The 16,741-nt window shown below is 33.5% G+C and overlaps 1 protein-coding gene across 2 annotated transcripts in view; it reads right to left on the bottom strand.

The window, feature by feature from the left end:
• Csmd3 (CUB and Sushi multiple domains 3) overlaps positions 1-16,741 on the bottom strand; it is a 976,611-nt gene that overhangs the window by 272,650 nt on the left and 687,220 nt on the right. For both annotated transcript variants that reach the window (XM_041637611.1, XM_041637612.1), the window contains one exon: positions 12,693-12,849. In XM_041637611.1, coding sequence (XP_041493545.1) covers positions 12,693-12,849 — 157 coding nt within the window. The remainder of the gene's footprint in view (positions 1-12,692; positions 12,850-16,741) is intronic.

The following is a 16,741-nucleotide window of genomic DNA, read 5'->3' as shown; positions in this document are numbered from 1 at the left end:
CCAAAAAACAAAAATCAAAACAAAAATAAAAAACCCCAAACCCCAAAACAAACAAACAAAAAAACTTAAAAAAAAAAAAAACACCCTAAAGGGTTAAAATCTGATTCCATGTGTTCATGTATTTGCACACGTGATCCCCAGTTGATGGGACTACTGGAGGAGGTTAAGAATCCTTTAGTAGATAAATTTGCTAGTGGAAGTGTGTCTGTGGTGATGGACTATGAGGATTTATAGCCTTTCCTTGCCTCCTGCTCTAGAAACATGACCAGCCAGTTTATATGCCCTGCCCACTTCCCTTTACCAACTAACTCTTGCTCTCTGTAACTATAAGCCAAAATGAAGCCTTTGGTTCTTTAAATTACTTTTCCTGGTGGCATTTGGTCACAGGGAAGGAGCTAATATGACAAGAAACATTGTTTGCTTTCGTCTTGGCACAAAGCATCCAGGATGCTTGGAACCAGCAGAGTCCAACCAAGACCATGACAACCTTTGCTTTGCCCACTTAGACAGAGGTTCTACATCACCAGACTGGCAAATTTGATACTTCCCATTGTAAGTTTGCCATATGATATCAGAGAAAGGAAATGCATAAATAAACCTTGGGAAAATTCTGATCTGTTCTTGGTATTTCCTAACTTTTCACATCCTGAATTCATGAATAATCACTACCACCACCACCTGGCTTACACGTTATATTAGTCATCAAAAACTGCTAAGTATGGGAGTTATGGGAGTGCAGTCCAGGATTCTACATGCCTGCTATGATGTGCATTTTAATTTTGTTTCTAATAAATCTCTCCGCAGTTCTTTACTGTATCTGAACTCTTTCTCTGTGAATAGTAAGAACATGGAAACGTATTAGGCTTGTAATCTTGACAAGCTTAGATCTGCTTTCTCACTCAACATAAAAGGAGACTGGTTGCCAAAGGAACTGATCATGTGACTAAGGTATAAAAAATATCACTAGCTACAGTCCATCACATTCTAAGAGAAAGAGGCTGAGCAGAGGGTCTATGGAGTTATCTCTTACAGGGACACAATCAATCAGGCATATGCAATAGAATTTCCAACAAAATCTTATACAGAGTAGCTCAGAGAGTGTCCTGGTGGATAAATGCGTTCACATGCTGGAAGGATTAAGGGGATAGCAGCTACTGCAGTTGTTGTTCCCTTCTGGACCTCATCAATATGTCTCTTATTTGCTTATTTATAAGAAAAAATGCCTTTCATAATGAATCAGTAAATGTAAGTAAACATATTTCGGAGAACTTTAGCAATGTTGTAAATCATTGAGTCACAGGAAGGGATAATAGGAATTCTCTGTTGGTTCTTTTTATGGTTGTTTTTGGTTTTGAATTTTGTTTTTTTTTTTCTGTTGTTGTTGCTTGTTTATTTTTCTTGTTTTTTGCTTTTAGAAACAGTTTTTTTTTTTCTTTTTGTATAGTCTTGGCTCTCCTGGAAATAGTTCTGTAGATCTGTGTGGCCTCCAAAGCACAGAAATCTGCCTCTGACTCCCTAGTGCTGTGATTAAAGGTGTGTGGCACCACTGCCTGGAAGAATTCCCTGTCTTAATACCAGTCAGAGAAGTAACATACATTAGATCACCAGTGTCAAATCCTTAATTCACACTATTGAATTCTAGAACGTCAGAAGATACTTAATGCTTGTATGTTTACATACATAAATCTTGTATAGATCTGAGTACTGAGTTACTCCTATCATTGTAGGTTCAGAAAATGGGATTACCAAGGGGCCTTGTCTCTCTTAGGGGATTTCAATGGTTCTCTTCTTCTTCAAGCCAGAAGACAGTTGTGCACATTTGAGTTCATATAGACACTTTTATTTCTTTATTTTCTTCTCTGTTGTCTTCTATTACTTGTACTTTTTTTTTTTACAGTACCTACCCAAAACAAATCTTGGAACATATCAGATGTCTAATGATATTAATGAGTAAGGATTTAGAGACAAAATATCTACAGGAAAGTAAATTAAAGTAATATTGATTGTTTCAAAAGTATATTTTGAGATAAATCTAAAAAATAAAGGCCTCAAGGATTCTTTCTAAGATTTAGCTTGTGGGAACCTTATTCAGTTGGAAGTGTAAGCATCTTCAAGGAGAATTATAAAGGAGGATAGCGATCATTGAGTCACATCATGGTAATTGTAACAAAATTCACTGTATACAGTCAAGTAAATGAGTATTTCAAATAAGACACTGCAGAAGTAAAAACTGTGTTTACAGGCACACTTTGCTATATCTTCATAGGTAGTACAATATTTAAAGACTCTCTGATCGAAAAAGACCAAGTTTGCATTCTTCCTACCAGACTAGATTCTTCTGTCTGGGATTTAAGCTTCAGCCCTTTTCCAGTTTTGTCATATTATTCTTTAAAAATCAAAATGAAAATCAAGCTTTGTTTTGAAGATTTCTTCTCAAACTAATTTTTCCTTAATGTGCACATTCTGAAAGTGTGATGGGGGATTGCTCGTGATGAGAAGAAGTGGAGATGGTCTTGCTAATGACACTTCTTCACAGAGGGAGACGCAGGCAGACAATACTCTTTATGCTACAGCGTACAACATAATCTAGTTCAATTTGCAAGACTCATTGTTGCTCTGTCATAAATATTCACAAGTGTCTTAAATTTTACAAAACAGCTCAGCTGACAGTCTTTTCACTGAAAGCTCATACTTGAAACTGACAATTAAATAAAGACATAAATGAGGTATCAAATATTCACTGTAGTTAGTGGAATTTAATACTGTGATGAAATACAAATTTATAGAGTACAAACTGAACTCATTATTAACATTGTCTAAATGCTTCAGATTTTCTGTATAACTTAAGCTGAGAACTCATTTCATGTCACCATTGAAGATATTGTTTATTACTAACTTACTTTAAGGTATCATTTGAAATTTATGACATTTTATCAAAATATCTACTAAGGTTCATTGATACTATCATATTCTAATATTGTATTCATTTCTTCTAGGTCAGCATTCAAACCAATGCCATATTAACTGATTCTCATTAATAATAATAATAATAGCATTTAAGAAATAAATATTATAAAATAAAAGAAATCTCATATTTTATTTTACCAAGTCTTTTCTTTTTGTTTTTTCCCATAAAATCTTTTAATATGTTAATCAGGTTATTCTCACACATTTTTCTATATATCCATGTATCTTTGGTGTGGGAGGTCCTTATGTATAATGTTGCTTTTATTGGTTAGTGAATAAAGAATCTGCAGAGTGATATTTGATTCTGTGGGCTGCTAAGATAAACCAATATAAAGGTATCTTGACTTCAAAATTTGGATCTAAGGATTTTTTGCTTTTGAAAAAAAAGGTTCTGATTTTGTTTACATAGAAGATGAGAACCTGTGGAATCCTTCCAGATGAACATGATTTGATGGTCCAAGACCCCCAGAAAGGTCACTGTAAATACACCCTAAAATTACTTTGCCAAACAAAAATCAGGAAACAGTTTGGAGAGAACTATGCCCAAATTCCCAAATGTTGTTTATAAATGTCTGTTTATATTTAAAGGGAGATATACTATTGAAATGAATAATTTGCATTGGTATGAGTCTTAGTTATTGCTGCAAATGTTAGGTCAATTTTGATATATGTATATTTCTGCTCTTGATTAAGATGTTTTTACAGCTTATTTAAATATGTAATATATAATTAATGTATAATAGGTTAATAGATAATCAACTATAATAATCAAACTTATAGTCATGTTAGGTTTTCTAGATATATAGAGATATATTTCAGTTATATAGATAATCTTCAAACCTTTCAAAGACCTATGGATTTGGCATTTAAAATGTTTTAAGAACTTAAGACTTTTCATGACAGTGAGAAACATCTGCTCCTGCCAGCATCAATCTACTTCAAAAGGATGACGGGCATTGAAGAGGCTCCTTATAAAGTTGGTTAGCCATTTTGGCAATAAACTGTTCTTTTCTGGACTGCTTAATGGTATGCTGTGTGAGCTGAACACATAGGACCCACAGAGAAAAAAACTGCTGAATTTGCCTAAACGTGAGACCATCTTTTGGGGTTCCTGCTTCATAAAAGAGTGCAGACATTCTGCAGGACCAAAAACAAACAAACAAACAAACAAACAAAAACATGTGACTGACAAACTGACAATATAGGTGGAACTATCTTTGAAATTTCCTGCTTCATGGGAAAGTCTGCCAGCTACTACGGGCCTGTAGGCTGAACAATGATGCTCCAATGTTACAGAAGAACTTTGGGTGACTCCAGGTAGCAAGATGTCTCTGTCAATCATAGAATTTTGGAAGTTGCTTACACTGCACTCCCTGTTTACTTAGGTAATATTATATCTTTCTGGAGTTCTTGGTGGAGTTGAAAATAGATAGTTATAATTATAGCTTTCCTTAGTTATGATAAAAAATAAAGTAGATATAAATGTTGTACCTATAATTCTTGCTTGATACCTATTTTGTTATATGTAATTTCACTATGCTAAAATTAAACCTTTCCTCTTCATTTAAAAAGAAAATGGAAAATGGTGTGGGAAGTCCTTCTGTATATGTGTTGCTTTTATTGGTCAATGAATAAAAAATCTGCCTTGGCCTCTGATTGGGTAGAGTAGAGCTAGGCAGGAAAAATGCAAGGAGAAAGAAGGCAGAGTCGAGAGACACTATGGAGCTGGCAGGGTGAAAGATACAAGCTGCTAACCAGAACCTTGCCAGTAGGCTACAACCTAGTGGTAAAATGTAAAATAATAGAAATGGGTTAATTTAAGATATAAGAGTGAGTTAGAAATATCCATAAGCTAATAGGACAAGCAGTGTTGTAATTAATACAGTTTCCATGTGTTTATTTCAGAGCTGAACAGCCGGGAACAAATAAGCATCTTCCAATAACAAATTTTGGCAATATAGTCCAATTTCTGTGCATTTCTATATGTAAAGCATAATAAAATCTACTTTATACAATTTTGTGAGAGTTTATTGTTTAGTTTTGCTCTTTATAACTTGGTTTGTTTTGCATTTGCCCTTTATATTGATATGAATTGGGATATACATATTAGCATGAGAATTCCTGAGGAAGTGTCTCATGAAGAGCAATGACATCTAAAAACAGCTATTGAGAAGAAGCTGGCTCTTTTGCATATATACCAAGGCACAAATTTAATAGAGTGCTGGGCATACAGGGAACAGAACAGGCTAATTATAACCATTTATTTAATTTAATATACAAAGCCCTTCTTGCTGTGGTGGCCTGGAACAGTACTCTCTCTAGAGAAGACTACTTGGGCATTAGCAATAAACTTACACTGCTGTAGCTTCTGTAACTTTTACCTTCACATTGTCTCAGTATGTTTCCTAGGATCCTTTACAAACCTTCCCCTTCCCTGACTGTAGCTGAGTCTATGAACTCCATTGCCCCTGAAATAATAACCATCAATCTACTGCATAAAATGCTCTTTAGTTTTTAAAGTAGATGATCAAGTTGAGTGACTGCATTCCTTAGAATAAAATGCAATTTTATGTAAATAGTGAATGGAGATAATTGACATTAATATTTACTATCATTATTTGTTTGTATCAGTTTTCTTTCAAATTTTTTTTTTTTTTTAAGTAAAAGTGAGAGAACATGAAGTTGGGTAACTTAGTCAGGTTTGGAAAATCTGGGAGGAGTTGGGGGAGAAGTTGGTTGGAAAGAATGTGTTAAAAAAAATAGGGTGTGCTTCCTTGTGGGCTAGTTTTCATGATAAGAGAAGGCACAATCCTAACTTCCAAATGAGGGAAGCAACAAATAATCCCACCTGGTTCTTATGCCTACGAACCACGACAAGGAACAGCATGACACGATAACCCAAAGGGTGAATCAGTGGCAAGCATACCTTGGTGGTAAGAAACATTTGGCTAGTTGGACTTCGTACTCACTCAAGAACGGGGAAATCATGCCTGGTATTAGAAATCTAGCTAGCTACCCAGGGCTAGTGAAGCCAGAGATCTTGTAGAACCAACAACCATCACTTTACTAAACAGATTGAATCACTAACTGCATTCTAAATATTCGGCCTTATACTTACAGGTAAGTCTCGTCCTCACTTTTCATTAGGAAAATTTCGTTTTATAACAGATGGGGGCCATCACAGAAGGTCAGAACCAATACAGAATGCAAAGCTGTGGAGCCTAGTCCTAATGAATTCATCGACAAGCCACGCCCCACACCCGAGGCTCAGAGAATAGAGTGGAAGTGGAGGTGGAAGATTGTAAGAAATCCTGGATCTGGGAGTTTGTGTCTCCTAACGATGTCGGACTCTACACCTAGGAAGTCTCAGCAAAATGGTTGACTACATGTGAGCTGAACACGGAAAACAATGACAGAAATTTCAACATGGACCGAGGAAATATCACAAGACATCTACCCTTCAAAAAGAACTATAGACGATGAGAAATCATCCCTGAAAATGCACATATAAATAGCAGTATACAGATGGAGGAGGTTATATTTAGGAATACGTATGTACATATAAATATGCATGCAACAATAATTAATGTAAAAAGAAGCCATAAATTTGAAAGGAAGTAAGAAAGGGAATATAAGAGGGCTGAGGGAACAAAAGGAGGGGATAAATTATGTCTCAGCAATAAAATATAAGAAAATACAGTATAAGAAAAAAATTAAATATAAATAAAACCTTTAATAATTTGTTATAATTGCCATTTAGGCTATTGAACCTGAAGCATTGCCCTGTTTTAGAATTCTTTTATGTATTTGTTTATTTCACAAATGCAAATTTTTAAATCTTATATTTAATTTTCTCATGTTTAATTTACAATTTATTTTTCATGGTTCTAGGGATATAAAATATGTCAAACAATAACTCTACTACTGAGCTATAAATCCATTTATAGTGTAGTTCATATTCAAATAAGAAGATTGTAAAGTTCCCCCCCCCAATTAATCAAAGAGAAATATTTCACCTTCATACTCATGAGTTGTGATGCCCGTATTTGTTCTGTAATAATAAAGAATGTAGGGGGAATAAGGAGAGAATTTTGGACAATGAAATTACAGTCCATCTTAGCACTCAGTAACCTAATAAGAAACATGTACATTCATCCCTAAATAAACTATATAGTCCATGTGACTATGGTCATATCTTGAAAATAATACCAAACACAGATTTCCTTACAACTTCAAATCTACTCAAGTTTTTAAACAAACCTATTATGATTCTTCATTTTCAATTGATTTCAGGAGGTATGTTTTTATTGATGATGGTCTGAATTTCTACCCAGAAAATTCTTCTTTAAAAACTAGTTACTGAGAGACTTTCCTAAATTTTCGTCTGCCAGGCATGATACTAGTAGCTGCTCTTAATGGTAACTGTGTCTTTCATAGATCACAAATGCTTCATGCCTCATTCTCAAATCCATTGACTTTAATTTTTCTAACCATCAGAATGTGGGTATTTCACTAAAGTATATAATTGATATGCTCACAACCTTCAAAAACTAAACTTTATATTGCCAAATTCTTTTCCTACCTGACCTTTTCAATTGATAGTTCCTAACATATTTGCATTTCACTATCTTGAAATTATTTTTAACATTTACTGTTCTGCAGCTTTAAAATTTTTATCTACTATGTGAATCTGTACTAATACAATTTTCATTTCTTAAGTTTATTTTTCTCTAATTTTCCTTCTCTGTAATGATGTCATTTGCCCATATATTTGTTGTTTGCCAGGTTTCAGACAGTATACTTTTTCTTTTTGATACACATATGACTTATTCTAACATGTCTCCGGTTTATTCATTGAATTTTTAAGTCTAGAGTATTTTGTTGTTGTTGGCTTTTGACTAATAGTACCTGATCAAGAAAATTCGAGTCAGTCAGTTGTTGTGAGTGAGTGGATGAGAGTCAGTCAATCGGATGCTGAAGAGTGAAGGCAGTACAAGGTGAAAAGTAATTCCTGCCTTTTAACAAGTTGGGAGTTCAGGACATGTGAAATAGAGAGCCGCCTGCCATCAGCACATTTGGGCTTATAATAATTGTTGGAATAATAACTTCATTGATCACATTTCTCACTTTTCCAAGGATTGATGCTAACTGGCAGAACTCAAAGACATTGTTTGCTAGCAAGAAGTTCTAGGAAAGGTGGCTGCCAGGCTCCCTTTAAATTTCAAGAAAGTTTTTAGAAGAGAAAGGTATAATTGACTTGACAGATTTTCGCTTGAATATCTTCTTTTAATTTTTATTTCTATTCCCAAAAAGCAGCTCTTCTTGAATAGAATGTTCTTCTAAACTATTCTAAATTCTACTTATTGGTAGATCTCAAACATGTCAGAAATTAAAGTTTATACAATGTACAGATTGCTAGGTATTTAAAGTTAACATACAAAGCTTTTGTAATATCAAATTGTGGAAATAGTAATCACTCCTTTTTTACTCTAGCCAAAAAAAAAAACTATTGCATTTTATGCTAATTACAAACGAGAGATATTTCTTTGAAATCTCTCTTGGAGAACTTTGTATTATATAATACACCTTTAGTCAGTACTTCCTTCATTGCCTGCTTAATTTCAGCATTTAAAGAATGAAGGAAATGCCAAATGTGCCTGCTCAGTGGTTTTGAGGACATGTAACCATATGGAACGTTCTTGCTCTTCTAGGTAATTTACTTATTTTCTACTCACATTTGCATTAAGTAAATTATGCACTAAGAATAAAGTTAAAGTTGATAGGTCATCTGATTATTTTTCATGGATAGCATCGCCAATAACATGTTTGTAACTAAATTACAGAATCTAAATAGAATAATTTGTAGTACATTCATAAAGCTAGTATACAAGCAAAGGCATTAAAAATTAGCCCTTGCCTGTCTCTAATGAGAACCTGACATTTGGAATGGTTATGTTTTCTGGGCATTATTGAATCATTTCAAGCAACAAAACTGGAAGGCTAAGTGAATCCAAATATATTTGAAGTTTTCCCTTGGGATAATAAACATTTCTGCAGTAGAAATTTTAGCAAATAAAATGAGAAGAGGAAATGGCAAAAGATCATTTAACCGAGTCGTATCATTTAATGACTGTAAACACTGGACATCTACCAAGTCAGTTCTTGACAAAAACACAATCCACCAAAATGCTACGAATCATTATAAAAAAAACACACATGTATCATTTTTACTGAATAAAAATAACTACAAATGAAAGACCTAAAAGACTTTTTAATGAAGCTTACTTTTAAGGATGGAAGTTAGATGAGTTCATCAAACATGATGATACTAACTAGAACAGAGTTGATGTCTGATAATACTTTGCAAAACAAAGAAAGAATTCAACTTCTCAAGCCCTAAGTGACTAATGTTTCCTGGAGAAGAAATTAATGAGCTTACCTTCTGGTCTAATCTTTAAACTTTATAAAGAAATGGTACTTCTCCTGAACCATATCTGTATACACTATATGAAACTCAGCTATGCCTTCATAGATTGCTCCCGAGAGACATGCCAACCATTGAACTGTTTTGTCCGAAACACCTGCCAGTTTGCCTCTTTGCTTCTCAACCTTCATTTAGAGCAGTGGATCTCAGCATGTGGCTCATAACCCTCCACAGGGTCAAATATAAGTTCTGCACATCAGATATTTACATTACAATTTATAACAACAATAAAATTACAATTATGAAGTAGTAACAAAATAATTTTATGCTTGGGGTCACTATAACATGAAGAACTCTATTAAAAGGTCACAGTGTGAGTTTGAGAACTACTAAATTAGAGAAAGAGGTTCTTGCTGAGGGAGAACAAGAGTAATTGGCAGTCATTACTTTGAAGAGAATGTAATACAATGAAAAAGGTAGATTCTGGAAGCAGGAGGAATGGGATAGTGATTGAACTTGCTAATGGCAATTCTGGCTGCACCGAGTTTGACACATGAATGCTTTTGCATTCAAGAAGCAAAGTACAGTTGATAGAAAAACTTACTGGGGAAAGAGAGTCTCCCAAAATAAATGACCAATTTTTGACCATTCTAAGTCATGAAGAATATGCAGATACAGCCATGGAATGGTACATTCTTCCAAAAATCTCATGTGTCATGAAGAATTCTCACTAAATATGTCTGTCTGTCTATCTATCTATCTATCTATCTATCTATCTATCTATCTATACATATATATGTGTATATATATAATTTATAGCTTTAAATTAGTAAGACAATTTCACTGCCATTTTAATATTGCATATTAAAAACTATTAATGGCTGTGCCAAAATCTTTCATTCTAGGCACTTAGGAATCCCAGAAATCCTTGATTTCTTTTTTTTTCACTTTTTAAAAAGAATTATCTATGATTGCTGCACATAATATTATATATTTATGTCCTCCCTTACTAATGAAGGTCAATTTTAATTCTGGCATACTATGATGGTGTGAGGCTAATTCAGAATTATTTAATAATAAATTATTAAATTTTTGATTTTGAGATTAAAGGTAGACAAATTTCTTCCAGGCCTCCCAAGGAAGTTTCAATTCTAGTAAAAGAGTCATATGTGACTACTAATGCTGCTTCTCATGTCCTCCAACCTTGAGGAGTTCCAAGTGGTAGCTATACTGTGACCTTGTAACAACATATTGGAAGACACAAATAAGTCTCCAAAGACGATATGCATTGGTTAGGATGAAACAAAAATTGTGGTTGATCATGTTGAACACTTCAATGTAGATCTCGTTCTTCATGCATTCTTATATGATATAAAGAAACCCTAGCTTTTTAGTTTAAACCAGAATTAGTTTTCCATTACTTGAAGTTAAAAGTTGATTTGCTAGTTTAAGTGAGTGTGAATTTATTATTTGAACAAGTTAAGTAAAATGCATTGTGTGTCCTTTAAAAACATATTGATCATTTGTCTAAGCCAAATATAATGATACTTAAAGTCCAAATAGTCTAAGTAGTATCCCTAAATAAACAAAACCAATAATGGGATAAAAAGTGACTATTAACAGATAAAGGTATAAACATGCTCTTTTTCTGGTCAAAGAAAAATAGTGAGATGAAATGAGCATCTGAGAATAATCCGGGTGTAATGTCTGCTTGAATAATTTTGCGATGTTCTTCTAGTAATGTTTTTGTATCCTATTACCTTTGCTAGGAATATATCATACCATTATTTCTGTGAATTATGACCTATGTCTTTATTACTACCGTGTTTATGAAGCCTCACGAGAGCTTTGATAGTCACATTACCTTCTCCTATTTTTATTATCTTTGTGTGAATAATGCATTAGACTTCAGAAACAATTTACAATAACTGTAAAGGATACATGCATACCAAATGACTGTGTGAAACTGATTTTAGACATTATTAGATATAAAGATTTAATCATCAAAGCAAAGTCTTCCACTTTTCTTATATATTTAACTTTTTAAGTACATTTTTTTTTAAATTCACAAATTGTTTATTGCTTCCAAACAATTAAGGGATTTATTTATTTTCATATTATTTGTATAGGTGTTTTGCCTGCATGCGATGCTATGGTACAGTTTTCAAGGAGGTCAGAAGTAGGCATCAGATCCGCTGGAACAGTAGTTACAGATTGTGGTTAACCAGAATGTTGGTGTTGGGAATTCAACCTGGGTCCTTTGTAAGAGGAGCAAGTGTTCTTAACTGTGAGCCATTTCTCCAGCCTCACTTCTAAACAACTTTTTCTTTTATATTTAATATGTTTCCCATTTGAAACTTATTCAGGTATCAAACTGTTTTATTAAGTCAATATTCAGACTACATCTTAATTTCCCATGTAGATGTAAAAGGTATAATTCAACTGAAATTCACAATGATATATTAAAAAGAAATTGTTTTGTAGTTCTATGCAAAATTTGTTTGCAATGAATTTTTAAAAGAAAGCAATTGACAAATATTATAGAAGTTGTACATTTTTCAAAGCATTAATATATTCACTATCTCTGACTCAGAGGTTTAGGATAAGTAAACATCAGTGGGGAAAGGTTTGAAATGTATTTTGTAGTTCAATAGTTCAACTGATGCTCAGGGAAATTAGATCATTCCTTAAAAAGAGTGTGGGGGGGGGGGTGGGCAGAGGGAAAATGAAAGAAAAAAAGGTCTAAGTGACGTGGATTAGGTGAAAAATTATAAGTGGATACTGTTCCTGGGTTTCCTGGCCATCCAGACCCAAATAATCACACAGACTGTATTAATTACAATACTGTTTGGCCAACAGCTCAAGCTTATTTCTAGCTAGCTCTTATATCTTAAATTACCCATTTCTATTATTTCACATTTACCATGAGACTGGTAGTTTGTTATCTCTTCTTGAGCAGCTACATGGCATCTCCTTGACCCAACCTACTCTCTCTATATATCTCTGTTCGAATTTCCCACCTGGCTTTACTCTGCTAACCCATTGGCCGAAACAGTTTTATTCACTATCTAGTAAAAACAGCACATATACAGAAAGACATCCCACATCAAAAAATAAACTATACACAAATAGATAGATGAAAAAGAAATAGATGGAGAATAGTAACAAAGTTATTTTCATACAGAAGAAAACTATGTTAAACTTCATGTAGAAATACAGAATTATTGACATTATTAACCCCAGAAGCAACAATTAGGAATAAATATAAGTGTTGACAATTTATTTTTTAAAAAATACTTACTGGTGTAGACAAGTTGGAAGCCTTCATCTGTCCCTTCAGAGTCAGAGTTAAACTCTAGCCAAAGCTGATTCGATGTGCTACTGAGTGTCAGTCCTCTCATAGATGCACCCGTAAAGGCACCTAAGAGATGTGTTGTTTTGTCTTTTCCATCATAAATCTGCAAGATAAATTAAAATACTAATGTGGTCAAAGTGCCCAATTCCCAAGTATGTATGTATATCTATGAAGAGCAGGGATTATCTGCATTGTCTTTACCTGGATATTAGTGAAGAACAACCAAATAAATGAGTTTCAAAAATCAGAAATTTAGAATACACATGGATAATTCTTTTTTTTTGTATAATTCTTAAGTTAAAAAATTAGCAAACTCTAAGAAACTCCAAGAAACGCTTAAACTACTCTGTAAATTGGTTTCTAAGATAGCAACACATTAAATGACATATAATTTAAGGTTTAAAGCACCTAATTTAAAAGTAGTTTACAAAGTTGGTTCATAGTCATTTTGTTTATTTTTTTTTGTTTCTTTGTTTTGCTACTTTCTCAGTTAATCAAACACACTTTTCTTAGAACAAAACTAGTAAAAGTATAATTACTTCAGCACAGTTTTTGTAATTTTATTCTTTTTGTTGATTTGTTTCACTTTTGAGATTTTAAAAATATTAAGCCAATGATGGCACACACTTTTTATCTGACTTCCCTGGAAAAGAGACAAGCAACTTTTTGAGTTGTAGGCTAGTCTGGTCTACCTAGCTAGTTCTAGGACACCCAGGGTTATATAGAGAAACCCTGTGTGGAAAAACATATACATCAAACAAAGGGCATATAGTTCATAGGTAGAATATTTACATATAGTATTTCTGTATTAGTCTTAAGAATCAAAAATGTAAAAGTAGCATGAAAGAATAAAATAAAGATAAAAATTTGAAAGTGTCCTTAGTGATTATGAATATTAAGTAAACAAGATAGATTTGTGACAAAATTGATAAGTTTCACATTCTTCCTTCATGCTCTTGAAGGTTTACCATATTACATTCCTCTTTGCTTTTCTCTGAGCTATGATTATGAAAATATGATCACAATGTGATATCTTATTAGATGTGTCTATCTGTATGGTGTATTGTCTTGTGCTATGCTGGATTTAAGAAATAACGTTATGCAATAGTTCCGATGAGAATGGCCAATACTGGTAGAACTGTTGGGGGAAGAATTCGTAGGTGTGTCCTTTTTGTAGTATTTATGTCATTGGGGGTGGGCTTTGAGTTTTAAAATGACTCACAGTGTTCAGAGTTTCCCTACCTCATCTCTGTGACTCACGATTCTGTCTCAAGGTCTCATGGTATGAGCTACCAGACATTGCTCCAATGTCATGTCTGCCTACTGTCATGCTCCCTTCCATTACTTATCCTTAGAAAGTATGTGCCAAATAGACTCTTCTATAATTTGCTTTGGTCACAGTTTATAATCATAGCAATAGAATATTTACTATTACACCTTTGTAATATATCATATAATTTCAAAAATACTTACACAATTTTAATTTGATACTTATCATTTACTAGGTTTTAAAATTAAGGTTATGGTAATACTAAAAAGTAAAGTTTTCTTTGTTTATCTGATTCAGAAAAAAAATAGTTTGAGTTTTAGGTCAAGCACAAATATTAGGGTAGGTGACAGCGATAAACAAAGGATTTCGGTTGGGTAAACAGAAGGAATGTTTTTGCATAAACAGGTCTAAAGGTAGCTTTCTATTTATCAGAGAAGCACATCTCCTAAGGCAGTTTTTATTTACTGAGAACATCCTTTAATTAGCCCCAAATTCAACTACTCTGGGTAAGGGCATCTAGTTCTCAGTCACTATGAACCACCTGAATCAGCTTAAAGACCCGTCCTGCTGTCAATTGAAGTTTGCCAGTTTTCCTTCCATGTTGTTGCTCTCTCAGTCCCTCAGGAGAGAGCCTTGGCAGCCTGAGGTCCAGAAGGAAAAATCTGTCAGCCCATTGAGTGGTCTGGTTTGGTAGTCTCACTGTGGCCTTGTTTACAGCACCTTGGTAATCTGCAGACTCAAGACTTGCTTCATACCTTAAAGGGGCTTGGAAGATTTGGGTTCTTTAAATTTAAATTTTCTGTTTTTTTTTTTTTTTTCCTCGACCTGGAATGTTTTACTTTTCACACTCTTCATTTTTTCTTATAGGACTTGTGGCTGCATCTTTCCTTTGTATTGTGGTCCATCTTCCAATGAAATTCTGTTACTAACAACTAGGTTTTCTGCAGTGACTAGGGTCTTTTCATATTTTTACTGACATTTTGAAATTTAAAATCATTGGTGAAACTATTAAAAGCCTTTTTCTGACAAAGAGGTTACAGCATTTACACTCAAAAGATTCTTCACTAATTGGAAAATTATCTTCAAATTTAACTAGTCTCTGTAATGTAGTCCTTCAAATTTAAACAAGTTAACTGTGTTAACTAAAGCCTGGTCTTTATCTCAGCTACTAAATTTATTAAAGAACAAATTTATTTATTTCTAGCTTCCTGAAGTTCTAATTTTTTAATCATTTAAGTTTTGATGTGGATTTTGTTTTTGTTTGTTTGTTTGTTTTGTTGAGATGGTGGCTACCTGGAAAATCACTGTGGAGATTAGGTCTGCCCTTGCCTATTGAGCACTGGAATAAATGTATGCATCATCCACCCATTTTTAGGTTTTAAATATTCTTGCTGCTAACCTAACCTTGAAGACTGCAAAGAAAACAAAGGCAAGTTTTAATTTACATCCTTTACAAATGGAGCTTTTCAAAATTGACTGGATTCATATGAAATTCTTTTTTAACCACATTAATCTAAGGTTTTCCTACACAGAAATTCAGAATTCTGCTGTAGGAAGGACCTTTCTGCTCTCTGCATCTGTGACGGATGCACTCTATAACATTCCATGCCCCCTGTCCGCTCTTAAGGTTTATTTACATTTTAAATTCCACAGAAGGGGACATAAGGAATAAGAAAGAGAAAATGAGGAAGAAGATATGAAAATTCAACTCAGCAGGGCTGAATAACTGTGAATAAGTAACAGTGGTTTCTATTTCTGTCAGTAACAAAAAGCTTGTATTTTCCTACAGTTCATTAGTATTATATGGAAGGCTGTGTGGACAGAGATTATGAAATTATCAGGAGACAATTTGGACCCTCCCCAGGAGAATACAATTCATAGAAATAATTTTCTATTATACTTACCAGCAGAAGTTTATCTATCTTAACCAAAACTAAATCAAATATTGAAATTTATTCAGAAATTAATTTTGTTTGGTTTTTTGATTCTGTACAGCTCAACTTTTCATTTCTTAAGGACACTAATCACCAGGACTAAAGACATAGTGCTTACTGTAAAACATAACTATCTCTGTGAGTTTTCAGTGTTCAACATTTTGTCTTCTGAATGTATTACTTTAATGATGCTATGAACTACATAGCTATAAGTCCGTTGTTTACTACTATGTATTCACAATCAAACCATCTTGCTCAATAGTTCTGTGGATCTTATTTGTGAAAATACTGTTAAGGTAGTCACAGATATTTTCCATTAATAACCCCTGCTTCTAAGCAATGTATAATTTAATTGTTACCAAAGATACTGTTTTTAAACATAAAGTTTTTTTTTAGATTAAATTAAATCTTGGTCGTGTGTCTGAACTCTCAATTTGTCAGATGTTCCAAATAAATAGTAAATAAAAACTGAACAATTACACTTGGGCAGTGGGGATAAAATGATCAGAAGTTGAAGGCCAGGCTGGGCTCTATGACCCTCTCTCAAAAAGTAAAGCCAATAAACCGAATAAAACAACTAATAGTCTTAATTGAAGAAATAAAAAAAAATATTTCTTGAGATTTGCTTTCAATTTATTCTCAAATTACCCTAGTACTGTGTCCTAAGGTTGCACTAGTACTGAAAAAGAAAGACTTAATAATAGAATAATAGACAGCACCAGCCTTTACTTTGTATATTTTCATTATTTTTGTACATAATTGATAACCAACTAACCCACCACAACGTCAAC

This window comes from Microtus oregoni, unplaced genomic scaffold, assembly GCF_018167655.1.
Source record: "Microtus oregoni isolate MIOR12 unplaced genomic scaffold, Mior012 000053F_ref0000044, whole genome shotgun sequence".
In the NCBI taxonomy this organism is placed as follows: domain Eukaryota; kingdom Metazoa; phylum Chordata; class Mammalia; order Rodentia; family Cricetidae; genus Microtus; species Microtus oregoni.
This window is presented reverse-complemented; position numbering and strand designations above follow the sequence as displayed.